At 39.9% G+C, this 16,190-nt stretch overlaps 1 protein-coding gene across 3 annotated transcripts in view; it reads left to right on the top strand.

The window, feature by feature from the left end:
- Window positions 1-966: 966 nt before the first annotated feature.
- PLCB4 (phospholipase C beta 4) overlaps window positions 967-16,190 on the top strand; it is a 109,388-nt gene continuing 94,164 nt past the window's right edge. For all 3 annotated transcript variants that reach the window (XM_018566576.1, XM_018566585.1, XM_018566593.1), the window contains exons 1-4: window positions 967-1,050; window positions 4,485-4,565; window positions 6,943-7,002; window positions 8,285-8,428. In XM_018566576.1, coding sequence (XP_018422078.1) covers window positions 967-1,050; window positions 4,485-4,565; window positions 6,943-7,002; window positions 8,285-8,428 — 369 coding nt within the window. The remainder of the gene's footprint in view (window positions 1,051-4,484; window positions 4,566-6,942; window positions 7,003-8,284; window positions 8,429-16,190) is intronic.

Consider the following 16,190-nt stretch of genomic DNA (forward strand, 5'->3'; position numbering starts at 1 on the left):
AGCCCTCCGGAACATTTTTCAAATCAGCTGGCCAAGCCATTTTTTAATTTTCTGCAATTTTTTCAGGCTCCCGGTATTTTTGATAATAGCAGTCATCAGCGGCTTGTGAGCCGCTGATGACAGCTATTAATTTAAAGGGGACAGTCTGCTGAACAGTTATACTATAAGCTGATGGTCGCTAAAGCAACCATCAGCTTATAGTAGAACTGTAAATGCCAGGTCCGTATGGCATACTGGCCTGGCCAGCTGGAAGCACTTTTGTAGGTCCGTATGCCATACGTCCTTGGCAGCGAAAGGGTTAAACACCCAGTCATGCCAGGGAAATTTGCAGCAAATTGAACTTCAGCAAATAGATGTCAGCCCAAACTTTTTATGTTGTTTTAAATGCAGAGGGGGATAAGCCTGTGTCTATTCATGTACTGCATTTCCTGATTAAAATCACTACCCCTACTTCTTTTATGACCATCATGTCATGAAGTGAAGGGTCAATCCCCTCAATGTAGTCACGGACAGGCTATCCAAAACATAAGGTCTATTCACAAAAGGGTGAAGAGTTTGGAGAAGGCAGGAGAAGTGAACAATCTAGGACAACATAGCTGAACTGGAAAGTGAGCTGAATTGCAAAATTTTTCCATATCGGCTATGTTGTCCTAGATTGTTCACTTCTCCTGCCTTCTCCAATCTCTTCACCCTTTAGTGAATAGACCTGTAAATAAATTGCCTGAAGTTAGGCTTTAACTTTAAAAAAAGAAAAATGTGATACATTTCTAGTACGCATTTATTTGTAAGATAGGAGATCCATTAAAAATGCTGTTAAACCATCAGAGCTGTAATAGATCATGGCGCATAAACTTTATTTTTAGATCTGTTCATTATTGTGGGGAACAATTGAGTGTTTGCTTCCATTTCAGTCTGCTGACCATGGTTCTGTATGTTTTCTTTCTTCCAGACCTTTAGAAACCAAACATGGCCAAGCCGTATGAATTTAACTGGCAGAAGGCTGTTCCTGCTTTCATGCAAGAGGGAGCCGTGTTTGACAGATATGAAGAGGTAAGTTATTGAATGATCCATTGTTGTCAAAGAGAGACTCACGTAACAAACACAATGATGCAAACATGTGGGGAAATGGAAAAACAGGTGCGTTTGTGAGTTTATCCTGCACAGCATCAGTTTCATTTCATGGAAGTGGCAGGTTCTCTGTGAGTTTGGAGAAAACGTGAACTCTAAATGGGATATTCTAAAATTTGCTAGTAGTAGTCAGTTCTAGAATAACACTGATTTATGTTCTAGGGTTTAATATTATATTAGATGATCTCCTGTGGTGTTGCTTAGCTTTCAAACCTTAAATTGAGGTTTAAGCTGCACTCCTCATTTGTCAAAACCACCTTCTTCACCTGTTCAACCATATCAGCGTTCCAATAGACTACAGCCATTCTCTGTACGTCATGCTCCTTCGGAGGTATGAAAATATAGAATTCTCCCAAAATTATAGATAAATTGAAAGGAGTGCTTTTTTTTTACAACTGCTGATTCGTGGATATAGATATTTACCACCCAATGTAACCAGTCTTGTGTAGATTGGGTTATAATTGCTGCCTCTGTGGGTTACAACAATTATTTCTCAGATGATCTTTTTTTTCCTAACAAATAAAATGTTTTCACCAGAGAAACTTGGTAATACATGTTCCAGTGATGTGTGTATGCAAAGATAATGTAAGATAAAGTGATTGACATCTATAGTCAATAAAAGAAACAATGTAATCTTAGGCAGAATAAAAGACAGGGCAGAAGATGCAGAGAAATATGCAATTTTTCGTGGCATACAAATGATATTGTTTGGTAGTCATGGGTTACTATATCTCATTTTGCATCTTTATCCAGTAAGCAGACAAGTGCTCTCATAATTTTGGTCAGCTTTTCTCAACCAGGGTTCTGTGTGCACACTGTAGTTCTTCCAGAAGTTGCTAAAAGTACCTTAAACAATGAGCAGTGGCTAAATAATCTCCTGCCTAACATTGCTTGCATAATTCTGGCACCAACACAGTTTTGCAGAGCCAACAGGATGAGACCAGTAGAGTTTTCCCTCTCCTTTCTCAGGCAAGTAATCACTGACACCGGCGATCTTTGTTAGCTGTCTGTAAGGGGGCATTCTTCAAACTGACCACTAATTTAAAGCGAATTCTACCTGTTTTTGTATGTGTGTAAAGGGACCCTTCTTCCATTGACCACCAATGTGTGTGGCTTATGCCCCACAAACTGTAGATATAATCATTTTTAGTAGGGGTTCCCTACGACCTGAAATTATTTCCTGGGTTCTTTTTTGCATAAAAAGATTGGGAAAGGCTGATGTAAGGGTTAGCTACAGATGGCCAACTGTCAGACGTCCCAGGGAGCTAGTACTTAGATGAGGAACCCACTGGCAATAAGCAGCTGACAGTCCAGAAACGCGGTACAAGTTTAGGGATAATCCAAGAGGGGTAGTCAATGTTCTATCCGGGTCGAGGCAGGCAGTGAAGGTTCAAAGGCGGAAGACAGTCCAAGGGTCGGTAATCGGGAAGGATACACAGGGGCAACAGGCAATAGGATCAGCAGGGAGGCTAGGTGTTCACCATAAGGTGGAATAACTCAGCAATAAGCCAGAGCTCAGGCCAGGTTTTTATAGCCAGGGGAGGTAGGACCACCCCCTGGTCACCGAGGCAACCAGGAGGCCTCCCTCCCCGGGAACCAATGGCAGGCGAGGAAGATGGAAGGTGTCTACTGGGAACCTCCCCCAGCAAGGCTCACACCTGATAGCCAGATGATGCAGGAACGCTATGCTCCCGGGGATGCGCGTGTAGCCTGCGTACTGCGCATGCGCCCACTCCGCATGACTCGCGCATGCGCACCTGCACCTCGGGCACCAGGTGTTCTACCGAGCTGAAGGGGAACCCGTGCCCTGCGCCGTGCCCGTGGTCCCCGAGAAGAGGTAACACCCCCTGCTTCCTGACACCAACACATTATCACTGGGCATTATTATCCTGCAGGGCTGAACTTGATGTTATTAATTATTTATTAAAACATTGAATTATGAACAAGAAGCCTCTATACTGAGTGTTCCTGTTCTTTCATAACTTGTGGAGATAGTATATTTACTATGTACACAATCATGAATGGACAGGAAGTGATGTAGATCACTTGAGACCCTGCACAGCACTTTTGAGACACTGCACAGCTGTCCTGAGATCCCGCACAGCCCCCCTGAGACCCTCGTACAACCCACCTGAGACCCTGGAGACATCAGGCCGCCACACATGAGCAACACAGAATATGTAGCTCTATGTTATTCGGGATTGCTGCGAAATGTGTTGCTGGGATTTGTAGTCCTCTATAGCTGATTATACTCTGCATTGCTGTGTAATGTATTGCTTGAAATTGTAGTCCCTCTACAGCTTGGAGTCAGTGTCAGAACTTACAGGGTTGCAGCGATTGCAGCTGCGACCGGGCTCTGGTGATCCACCACTGTCCTAAAATCATTAGTCTGTATTGTTTTAGAAAAACTGTCACATGACTCTAAAAAAAAAACAGAGTATTGGTAATTGGTATCGTCAAGTACTAGAGGAAAAGTATCATTACTCATACTTGAAAAAAATGGTGTCAGTGCATCCCTAATCTGTAGTAATGCTCAATTTGTATTACCAATTATATAGCTAACCTCCTTTGTAATGCTGTGTACTTGTATAGTGAACACTTTATAATGAGGACGATGGCAACGTATATTAACAACTTGGTGCCAGGTCGATTTACATAGCGAAAGCATGCCTTGGCTAGTAGATTACCAGGCTGTTGGGCACTAGGAACCCAGCCTGCTTGGTGTGAATAATAACAAGCCCAACAACCTTGGGCTCTAACTGGCCCAGTAAAATAGGTCAGTACACTAATATTGTGACTTTGTCTACACATAAAGAGGAAAGAGGAGTGTTTAGAGGATTTCAGTATTCTTGGCCAAGTGCCATTGAGCACACAATGGCTGTAGACTCCCCATTACGTCTGTATGCACTCCTGTGTTTTCACTCTTGTAAAAATGGTGAGTAATTAGGAATTCATTGTTTGTATGATTATGGATTTTATGGCATTGCACATCATTGCTGAATATGTTTAAATAGAAGCAGAACACATCAAAGCATTGGCTCGGTACTTTTATCCACAAAATGTGAGTAGCATTTGCTGATCACACCATATGTGTGCTAGTTATAGCCTCTCTATACAATGACATATGTCAGAATAATTGACACTCTACTGTGTGTGTATGATCATTATTTTTGAAACATTCTCCAGATCTGTAGTGATCACGTACATTCGTATTTCTGCACAATGTACCTGTATGTCAAAGAAATGGGTTTTATATTGCAGAGGAACTGTGTTATCCCGCATATCATAGCTTTTAGTTGCTGAAGTTTGTAGTGAAATAAAGCTTAACACTTCTGCTTTCTTTCTGCCCTTTTTAGGAGTCGTTTGTTTTTGAGCCTAATTGCCTCTTCAAAATGGATGAGTTTGCCTTCTTTCTTACATGGAAGAGTGAAGGAAAGGTATGTTGTATTTGGCAAACAAACCCCTTGAGCATTGCAACTATGAGTCATTGGGATTCAGGTTATGCATGCCTGTATAAAAACTTGTAAAGAAAAAGGGATGTAGATTCTCATTTAATGTCATACAGGCAGTCCCCGAGTTACATACATGTGACTTACATACGACTACTACTTACAAACGGAGGCTATTACTGTACAGCAGGTGTAGTTGTAATGCTACCGCGCTCGTGCCAACAAGGAGTGCCCGCCTTTTTTGGGTCTGGTTCGTAGTCCTGTACGTACATTACAGGAAGTTGGCTCTTGTTAGACGTGCAGACGAGGGGTGCCCACCTCTTCTTCCGGTCACTGTGAGGTTTTTACTGCTGTCTGTATCCTCATTAGAAATATTTAATCTCACTTCCTGTCCTTGAGACAACAGAAGGTGAAAGGAAATCTACCCCTAGGAAGGGAAATTCACTCCTGTAAGAGTTAACATGGGAAAAAGGTGTCTCCACTGAAGCTTTATCACCAATCCTTGTTTCCTCAACAACCCAAAATGTTCAAAATCCAATTTTCACAGGGACAGAAAGTGAGGTGAAATCTTCTGAACAGGGGCACACATAGCAAAACAAACTTTACAGGGTGTAAATCCTTCTCTATGCTATCCAAAACAAACAAAAGCATTTTTTGGCTGAAGTTACACTTATAAAATGTATCACAATAAAAAATGGAAAAGCGCACTACCTAGAGTAACCACTACTAGAGATATGGGCACCAAAAAGTTTAAGAAACAGTGTGCAAGCTCTATGAACAACAGGGTGAGGAGCCCTGTATGGAGCAACAATAAACAGATGTATTGAGAGCGCTACTACTGATTAAAAATTGACTCACATTTATAGATGTCACTACGTCTTCAGGGGGAAATCTTCTATATTCACTGTGCAAAGCGTGGTGTTGGCTGCAGCTCCCAACACCCGACCCAATCCACCTTCGTCTCATCCTGTATCTTGGCCAACACCACGCTTTGCACAGTGAATATAGAAGATTTCCCCCTGAAGACGTAGTGACATCTATAAATGTGAGTCAATTTTTAATCAGTAGTAGCGCTCTCAATACATCTGTTTACTTATAAAATGTACATGTTAAAACTTACATACAAATTCAACTTAAGAACAAACCTACAGTCCCTATCTTGTTCTTAACCCGGGGACTGCCTGTATATTCCTTTCAAACTACAACAGGCTATGTTGTAAGCTTAAAGTATGACTAAAGACAAAACTTGGCCATGGCCAAAAGTGCCACCTGACAGTCCCTGACATTCTACACTCCTTCCCCTATACCCTGCTAAATATTTATAGCAAATCTTAAAGCAAGACTCCAAACAAACAGCACAATGAATAGGTAAAATATATATACCGTAGGTTTAGTATTTTACCTTCAAAAGTATTTCTGATTCTGCCAATCATGTGATTTACAAAGCAATGTTCTTTACTAGTCAATGCTCCCACTACTGACTGCTGGTGCCCGCACCTAAAACAATAAAGAAATCGTGACTGGATCCCACTGCACTCCTGACCCAGTATGCACCAACATTCAAAAGTGGGGGTGCTGCTAAGACTGTGGATGGCGTCACCACATCATACACAACGTGATAAAAGGTCACCAGCACTCCAATTGTTCTTTTAACAAAGTTCCTTTATTCCATGTGAAAGGTCACATCACTATGTGTAGTAATGTTTCGGAACCCATTTGGTTCCTTTATCAGGCAAACAAAGTGATGTTGCCTGATGAAGGAACCAAATGGGTTCCCGAAACGTTGCTACACATGGTGATGTGACTTTTCGCATGGAATAAAGAAACTTTGTTTGAGGAACAATTGAAGTGCTGGTGATCTTTCACCGTGTTGTGTCAAACACTAAAGAGCCACTTGTGGCCCTTGACCGCAGGTTGGGCACCAGTGACCTAATCAATTTTTATCATATTATTTAGCAAAAAAATGACATACTAAGTATTAGTAATTTTCATTATCAATAACATTGTTCTGTGTTACTGAATTACTCATTTACTTTTTTTTTTTCTCTCTAAAACCTTGAAAGCAAAGACTGCTGAAGCGTGCACACTGCTGGAAATGGGAAATAATCTGTGCTATAGCAGTAGAAATAAAGACAATAAAATGATGGGAAACCCCAAATAGAAAAGTGTGAACTAGAGGGTCTGTTATATTTAAAGAAGAATGCCAGGAATTATTAAAATTAACCCTTGCAGTAGGGCTACCCCCTTCTTTACTTACTTAAATTAGTTCTGTTACAGCTTTCTGCAACTCTGGGTTTATATCACTATAGTTTGAATATTGTACTAATGTTGTGTTGTAACCTTTGTGTTGTTATTTCTTTATTAGGAAGGTCAAGTTTTGGAATGCTCCCTGATCAACAGTATACGGTATGGAGCAGTGCCAAAGGTAAGGTCGTCTAATAGAACGCTTTGTATTTTGTACAAAGTGATTTGCTTCTGCATCTCTTGGGATAATGATATTAATTTTAAATGGAAGAGTTTGTCAGACATTTGGCCTTCCTGCTATTCTTCTCGTGGCATGTGAAATTCAAGATAAAGTCCCTGAATATTTCTATGGTTAAAGAAGAATAATAAGGAGGTGGTCCGGCTCACTGGAAAGTTGATCATTCATCAGGACTGAAAATGACACCGGAGCATAAGCGACCTTCTAGTAATGAGTATGAAATGTCAGGTGCAAAATGTCATAGGAAAGCCGCATATGTATAGACTGCACTTGATTACAGCTGCTTATGAAGAAAGCCTATAAAGTGAACCTGTCATATATGAGAACAGATCATCAGATTGTAGAGAAGCTACCGAGACACTGTGAAAATCACTTTAATTTCAAGCTGCCATTGCCCAACTACAGTAGAAGATTAGAACTTTTAGGCCCTGCAAAGTGACATCGCCAGTGCAGTGCGTTTAAGTGAATTGTGATAGAAAATTACACTTCATCTGGCAGCTCTAATTGAATGGAGGGTATCCACACACTAGAAAATGCCAGTGAAAGAAAAACAAGAATGCATGGATCGTGTGCCTTAACAAAGGTTAACATTTATTGTGTGAAAACAAAGTAGCAACTCACACTTTATACACTTAGGTCAATGCACATCAGGGCAGAGGGAGGCAGTCCAGTGCTAGCCAGAATGCCATGGCCAGTGGTGGGTCTGGAAGAAGTTCTTGCAGCTCTCACTCCTCTAGATGGCATTCACTTCAGTTGTGGCAATGATGGTGGTTGCTTCCAAAGAGAAGGGATGCAGGCTGTGTCAAAGTGGGAGTTCAGGGGCGTCAAGGCAAAGCGTTTTGAAGGTGTCTTCTTTCCCTTCTACCCTGTTATGATATCTCTTTTTTTCAAGGGATTGCATATTATAGATCATTGTTTTAGAGTAACTTGTGAAAATTATAGAACATTTAAATCAGCATATTAAATGTACTGGAATCTATTATCAAACAGGAAGACCATTAAAAATCAGTATACTAGACAGGCGTTTCTATTTACTGCTGTAAGCTAACTAGTAGATATATTTTTTTCTGCATTTCTATTTAATTCTGGCTAATACATTTTGTTCTTTCTTGATATTGTTCATGTGTAATTTTCCTTAGCACATGTGCTGTAATTGCTTTTAGGCTTTGTTATTTATTTTTTGAAAGCCCTACGACATTAATTCCAGCATTCTCCTCTGGTGCAGGATCCAAAAATCCTATCTGCGCTGGAGTCCGCTGGAAAGACCGAAAGCGATCTGGAGGGGCGGATAGTGTGTGTCTGTTCTGGGACAGACCTGGTGAACATCAACTTCAATTACATGGTAGCAGAGAACGTGGAAGTAGCAAAGGTATTACTCAATTAAACATTGCTTGTGTTACTATTACGTTTCTGTGGCTACCCTCATAAGCCGCAGTCAATTGCCGGATGACTTATACAGGCTTTTCAAGAAATGATTACTGCAACAACAAACCACAAAGGGACATCACACCACATCAGTTGCATAAATTAACCACATATTAAGGTAACTCAAGGAAAACCTCCCTTGAAATCTGCTTGTAATAAGATTCCAAGTATTCTGAAAAAACACAGTGACAATTCACGGAAGTGCTCAGACCACTTACTTGTTGTTATTACTATTATTAGGTAGTGATTGCACCTTGAATAAACTATATAAAACATGGTACACAAGTAGCATGCACTACAATCTTCTAGCAACCAATCGCACATAAATGGAACATTGTGTGATCATGTAAAATGTATTGCTACCCCATGCAACTTGTGTAGCCTGCTTCATAAGGAATACTTTGTTTATTTGACTGTGGATGGCGTCACCACATCAGACACAACGTGATAAAAGGTCACCAGCAGCCTACAAATAGTTAGAAATCCTGGTAGAAAGAGATTGAAATCCCCAGTGTAGCCTTTGCCTAAGCCTCACTCTTGCCCAAATCCCCCCAAAACTAACATTACAGCCACGTGTCCATCGTGGGAGGTTAAACCATGTGCTGCTCATTGAGGTGAGATAGTCCCCATGTGCAGCCTTTATTATGGAATTTTACTACACCTCCTGGTAAAACTCATAACTGTACTCTGACTGAGACTTAAGGCTGGGTTTAAACCTAGGCGTACGGAATATGCGCGTTTGCCGCGCCGCGCATTTTTACCACGATTTGCGGTAAAAGAAACGCGCGACAAACGAGCATTTCCGAGGGCTATCCGGCTGTATCCTAATGGATACGCACGGCAAATATGCCCAAAGAAGCTCCTGTACTTCTTTGGGCGTAGGGCGTTTTGCAGCGCGTTCCTACGCGCTGTAAAACGCCCAGGTGGGAACCATGCCCATAGGAAATCATTGGTTTTCACATGTTGAGCGTTTTACAGCACGCGATAGCCTGGAACAGATATGGAGATACAGATGTCTAACTTTCCCTGACTTTGTTAATCTGAATACTTGTTTCAGGACAGTTACTCAGAAGGTATTGAAGTTGCCAAATCAGCATAGTTGCCAGGCACTAGCATTTTAAAAATGAGATCAGCAATGGCAATCTTCATATTTCTCTTACAACATTTATCTTCTACACAGCCACTTTCACCCAGAATGAGACATCTCCGTGTGCCTGCAGGGTAGGTTCAGCTTTGTCTTTGATTAGCCTGAAACCTCCGAAACTGACAGAGCTTTTTAATTCAAATATCACCTCCACCTAAAAAGCTGATGCTTAGCTTTGCCCCATCTCACCTCTTTTTGCCTTCCAGTGCTGTGGTTTACGTCACTTCACAGACATTCTGAATGTTACTGGCAATTGATACTCCTTCCTCTCCATGATGTGTTTTTTAAATACGATATCTTCACAAATATTTATTTTATGCATAATTGGCTTTGTGACCTAAAGCAAATTTGATGCATGATTGTAGCTCATATTAGTATGAATTATCAGTATTCGGAACTGCACCTTTATAAATTTCACAGTAAAGTGTAAGGACTGGGCTTAATACTTTTTACTGCCAAAACATTTTCATGAGACTTCTAAAGAAATAATATTAATAGGTATATCCAAGAAAGTCCCTGCACACCCTTCTTTCTCATTGCTTCTTTGTTCTTTATTTCTCAGATCATTTTCATGCAAAGTACAAATACAAATGAAAATTATCTGAGAAATAAAGAACTAGAACCAATGAGAAAGAAGGCTGTATGGAGACCTTCCTGGATATAAGTATTGCGGAGCGGAGCCCTGCAGTCCCAGCACACTGCTTGAGGTGTGGTTGAGACATAATTTATCCCACAAATTGGTTAATTAATATTAATTGGTATTTATATGTTATCGTATACTGCAGTATATAGTCTTTGTTTTACAAATAAACCTTTGAATAGACAGCAGAATCTGCTTGCCTTTAGGTTTATTCTTCATCTGACTTAGGTGGAGCTGTGCAGAAGAAGAAAGAGGAAGGAGTCACTGCTTTGAATCATTCAGTTATGTGTGTAAAAATTAGTTTGAGCTATTAAGCTATGTAAACAGTTGATATTTTTAGGTAGTAGGAAGTAAGGAGTACTTGAACTTGAACAAGAGCCTTAAAGCTCTGCCTGCTGAGAATAGATAATATGAAATACAATATTCCATATTTACCGCACAAAATTTTTTTTTATTACCAGTAGCCTAATACATATACATTATTTTTTAAATTATCTATTATTTTTTTGAATAACTAAAATACTTCTTCAGGTCAGGACTTCTTCTGGATTAACTGAAAAAATAATCAGCAAACTAATCGATTATAAAAATAATCGTTAGTTGCAGCGCTAAATATAATGAATTACTTTACACTGTAGTGCAAATTGAAACTCCCCCCGGTTTACATGTTCCACTAGTTAAGAACCAGCACAGTTAAATTAATTGAGCGATACATGCGTGTTTTGGCCATTTTGGCTGAGCTAATCTCAGAATAGCTTGCTCATCTCTGATGGGAGATATTGAGGAGAAATGTGAAAATCTATTTTGTAATCACCAGTATAACTAGAGATTGTTACACTGTATGTACAATAACTGATGTCATGCTTGCCATGGACATCAGAGCGTGATCAGAGTTTTGGGAACAATCCAACAACTGATTAGACTTTCTTCCAAGAGATCTTTCTATGAATGTACATGTTCTGGATCATTTCAGTATGCTGGTTCATATTACTAGAGGTGAGAAAACAAGATCGATCAGATAGCTCCCACACAAATTCATCTTTGGGAAAACCATAGCAATTGTGCAAAAATATACAATGCAGTTAACTGCTTTTGCCTTCGGGATGGGTTATCCAATGGTGTCCGGTGCAGTCAGTAGACCTTGTTTTTTTTGCTCTGTTAATCTAACTTAATGTATTCCATGCCTATACTGTATATGACCTCACTCTTAGACTGGCTTCACACTTTGAACTCATGCATAGTATAATGTTTGTTATCGCAATGCGCGCTAATGCACTGTACTGTATGCGTTGCAATGCTGTTTATTTAAAATAGCACCGCAACACTTATATGCAGTAGCTGCCAACCCAATAGTGCTACTCTGCACCACAACACATGTACTAACTACTGTTCAAAATGCTGCAGGCATGTTTAGTGCACTGCCTGTCCATTAAATATAAATATGAATGCATTACCTTAGCGTGCCCTCTAAGAAAATAATCAGACTCACAAAGGTAAAAATGGGAGACTTTGTGGAAGTACAATTCCATGGAGACATGAAGTGAGAATGCATTATTACACAGAATGTCCCCACAACTTGTCTGCATATTTAGGTTACGTAAATTATATATTTTTTATATCTATATGGCAGATATAGTGGGAGGGTGCCCTGTTAGCTTGCTAGCAAACTGCTGTATGGCCAATGTAACATCATATGCCTTATCTGTTTTGACATTTCTGCTTCTGTAGCACTCAATATAAGCTCTATATCATCACCTAGTGGGCACTCTGGATCCAACAATGAAGATTTATTCTTATTCAGTATTTGGAGCTTACTTTTTATACTTTTGTACAGTATGTGTAAGACAATTCTTACAAGTGAAAAGTCTGGAGGCCAACCGAAGGCCATATTGCCTTTGGATCCTGCAAGTCTACGAAGAAGCTATATGATTTTGTAAATTTTGTACAAATTTGGCGCAAATGGCACTAGAGATTTTTTTCTTCGATTAAATAATTGCTTCATTTTTATTTTGAATGGGTAAAAAATGAGCTTTATTGAATATTTTGCAGTGTCTGGTGTCTTTAGCAGAGATATTTGATTTGGTAGAACATACTGTATTTACCGTTAAAACAAATATAGGAATCTGCTGAACAAATGATGAAATCCTGTCACTGTTAATGGGTTGTGGTAGAATACATGACCGTTATCAGATATTTTACCGATTGACAAAAAATGCGCACATATAAATTCATCAATATTTAAAGATAGATTTTGTTGTTACAATGTTTGGAAAACCAATAGAAACATACGTGATTTCTAAGTTTCTTACTTTAGAGTCAGTAAACCCTTGTGTTTTCAGTTCTGATCATGAGTTGCTTCATGTAAAACTGGCTTATGCTGGTGATCCCTTTTGATGCAGTGTTTTAAAAGTTCATGTGCAGCAGATAACTACATGGGCCACCCAAATGCCTGAGTTTACACACGCATCCATACTCCACATCTGCTTGTATAGCTGCTATGTTATAAGAGAGTGTCATGGTTCAAGGCAAAGCTGTCATCTGAAGGCTGCCAAGGTTACATGAGACTGCCAAAACAGAGCTGTGGCATTACAGAGCAAGTGATGTTATAAATATATGCATGTCACATGAAACTGCTATGTTAGACACTGCTGCCCTGTTACAAGAGACTGTTATAGACTTCCCTTAAGTTAGAAGAAAATGTAAACCCTAACAATATACAATAACAATGTTCTCATTATATACCATTAAAAACATTTTGTTTTATACCTGCTGATCTTGTTTGAAACTCAATGCTGTTAAGTGTCCTCTGCTCACTTCCAGTGTTTCCTTAAAGATTCTATTTGGCCCTCCCAGGTCCAGACATCTCAAATCTCCTGGATGTTCCGGGAGTCTCCCGATATAAGATAGCGGCTCCCAGACACCCGGGAGAGAAACATTTTCTCCCTGAAAGGTTTACTCTGCTTTATCTAGCAGAGTAAACCTTTCCCTGCAATCTGTTTTTTTCTTTTGACATCAGGGCCGCCGTCAGTCAGAGGAAAAAAAAAACAAACAGCATAGGAATGAATAGCTAGATTGCTATTGGCTATTTCAATTTGCAATAGCAGACTAGCTATTGCACCCACCCACTGCTGCTGTCAATAAGCAGCGGTGGACCTTAAGTTCTACATCGGCTCCTCCTCTGCTGATTGACATTGCAAATTGCAATAGCAATCTAGCTATTCGTTCCTATGCTGTTTTATTTTTTTTCTGACGGCAGCAGGTGTCAGAACATTAAAAAAAAAAACAGCAGATAACAACGGAAGCATTAGCTTCATAGCTATCTGCCATCATTTCAGGGGGTGCTCTCTTCCCCCACTGTGGAGGGGGGGGTTAGAGGGCACCTCCCTGAAATGACTTTTTCAGGTTGGGATCTCTGCAGTTATTATGTTACAGCTACAAGTGTCTATGGTTTGGAGATGAGGACAGTGGGAGTGGTTGAGTAAACGAAAACTGGGCAGGGCTGACACCATTCAGTCAACAAAAATGCTGTTTGTTTCATTACAGTTTGCTGCAAATGTGGATGAAAATCTCTCTTTCATTCCATTGTGTGAATTGACATTGCTGCAGAGAGCAGTGATTGTATTGCCTTGCAAATAGATATGAGTTGGATTTAGGTTTGTGATTTATGATTGGTTGCTATGAGTTACTGACATTGCACATCATTATTGTTCTTTGTACTACCTTAATGGATAAAGCTATATTACTTTACCAAGTGCTAAAGGGACACAAAGCTTAGCTCTCCATGTAAATGAGTTAGTACATTATAAAAGCTCCCTGCTATTCTTAGAAAAGAACAGGAATTCCCTACTAGGCCTAGGGGACGAATGCCTGGAATAACAAATTATCAGATTCTGGCTTTCCTTGTTGCTCTAAAAGACAGAGATCTGCAGATTTGCCAACAAAACAAGTACATCTAGTTCTCAGATCACATTTACATGTATTGTGCTATTAGTAGCCACTCATTTAAATGACTGTCCTCTTTCAACTTCCATTTGGAAAATGAAATTGCTAAGATCTGTTAGAGATCAGACTTTCTGTTTTCAGTCTGCAGAAAAACACATTAATGCTGTTTTGCAAAAGCCACAAACAGGCTTCAGCAAACCAGGGAGCAAAGCACAGGTAAGACTGTAATTTATGGGAAGATGGAAAATTGATGACCACTTTTAGACAATTAAAATGCATGTATCTCAATATTTCGATATATTTCTCTTTTTATAAAAGTAAATCATCTTCACCCCCTAAAACAACTATTTGCAAGAGACTTTCTTTCTGCCATGTGTATATGCTCACCACAGTATGTCTTCAGACTATCACACCTATGCTACCCTCAATTTTTCCCTCAATTTTTCTGCTGACCATTGTGCCTGTACTTTCTGCTACAACCTCAGCTTGTTCTCTGACCACCATGTCTGTGCTGCATGCCCCTTACCTCAGTTTTTCTTCTTACCACTGCACCTTTGCTGCCTTCTTTAGCTACGCATTCTTAACACCATACCTGTCCTGACTTTAGCTAATGGCTAAAGTCTTGACCTCAGATTGATTTCTCTCCACCGTGCCTGTTCTTTCTGCTCTGACCGCCGCACATGTGCTGCCAGTGCTCACCTTAACTTCTCTTCCTGTGCCACCTGCAATGACCTCAGATTGTCTTCAATCACCGCCCCAGTACTTCATGCCCTGAGATTGGCTTGCCTTCTGACCACAACGCTTATGCTTTCTGCCCTGATGCCCTCTTATCCTCTGAACACCACTCCTGCACCATTCGATCAAGCCTGTGCTGCTTGCCCTGTCCCCTAGTTGTCTGACATTTGCCTTGTACATGCACAACTTAGTGCAGAGATGGAAGAATTAATGAAAATAATGAACAAGCTAAGACAAGGCACTACTATGAAGGCAAGAAAGATATCCTTCTACTTCAGCAGTGAAAGTCATTTGCCAAGTTTTGCCTTACTGCCTACCAATTGTTCATGTAAGACTTTTACTAGTGAACATTGTATTTTTTCATATTATTAATACAGTTTTTCTTGCCATACCTCATTGCTCAGGAATTTTTCGTTTCTGGGTGTTTTGGTGATAGTTTTATGTGCTGGTATTAAATGCTATTATTAATAGAATGTGCAGAATTTGTTTTATTTAATCAGCCAGTCACTAATCCTATTATAGTGTATGTAGCCTGACAAATGAAAGCAGGTGTGATTGATTTTTGGGGTCACATTACTCATCTTTGCATGCATCATAGAATTATGCCTGTTCCCCACTTTGCCGACAAAAGTGTAAAAAATTTGAATTTTTTTTTTTAAGTTGATAACAAGTTTATTTAAATCCGATACTTTTTCTTTTATAGTTTGTAAACAGTATAGAATGGTTGAAACCCATGTCAGATTTTGTTGTTTCATTAAAGACATTTCCCTTCACTTTGTGTCCTGTAGACTGAACGGGAAATGAGAATAAATATCCCCAAAGTAAGGTAAATCCCGTCAGACAGTTCTCTCCTGAACAGGCATCCCCATCAGTCCCGGTTACAAGGGTCACTGGGACTAAATAGAGAGAGTGATTCTCCTTAGCAGTGACACAGGCATGAATAAAAACCTGATGGGGTAATAACCCTTCACCAACCATCCAAAGCTTTAAAAAAATGTTTTGGCTTTAGATACAGTTTAGGTACATTACTTTAAGACTGGTCAACATGGACAGAACATTTCATCTTTCAACATGGACCTTGAAAAGGTACAATTTTATTAGACAACAGATATAACAATATATTGCTAATCGTTTCCTTGAAGGCTAGTTGGCCAAAATGTATCTTTGGGTGGTGGTGTCTTGAATTCTTGATAGTCCTCTTCGTTTGGCCACCCTGGGTCACTGACCATTCTGCATGGAAAAATA

Source organism: Nanorana parkeri, unplaced genomic scaffold (assembly GCF_000935625.1).
Source record: "Nanorana parkeri isolate BGI_ZX_2015 unplaced genomic scaffold, ASM93562v1 scaffold28, whole genome shotgun sequence".
Taxonomy (NCBI): Eukaryota; Metazoa; Chordata; class Amphibia; order Anura; family Dicroglossidae; genus Nanorana; species Nanorana parkeri.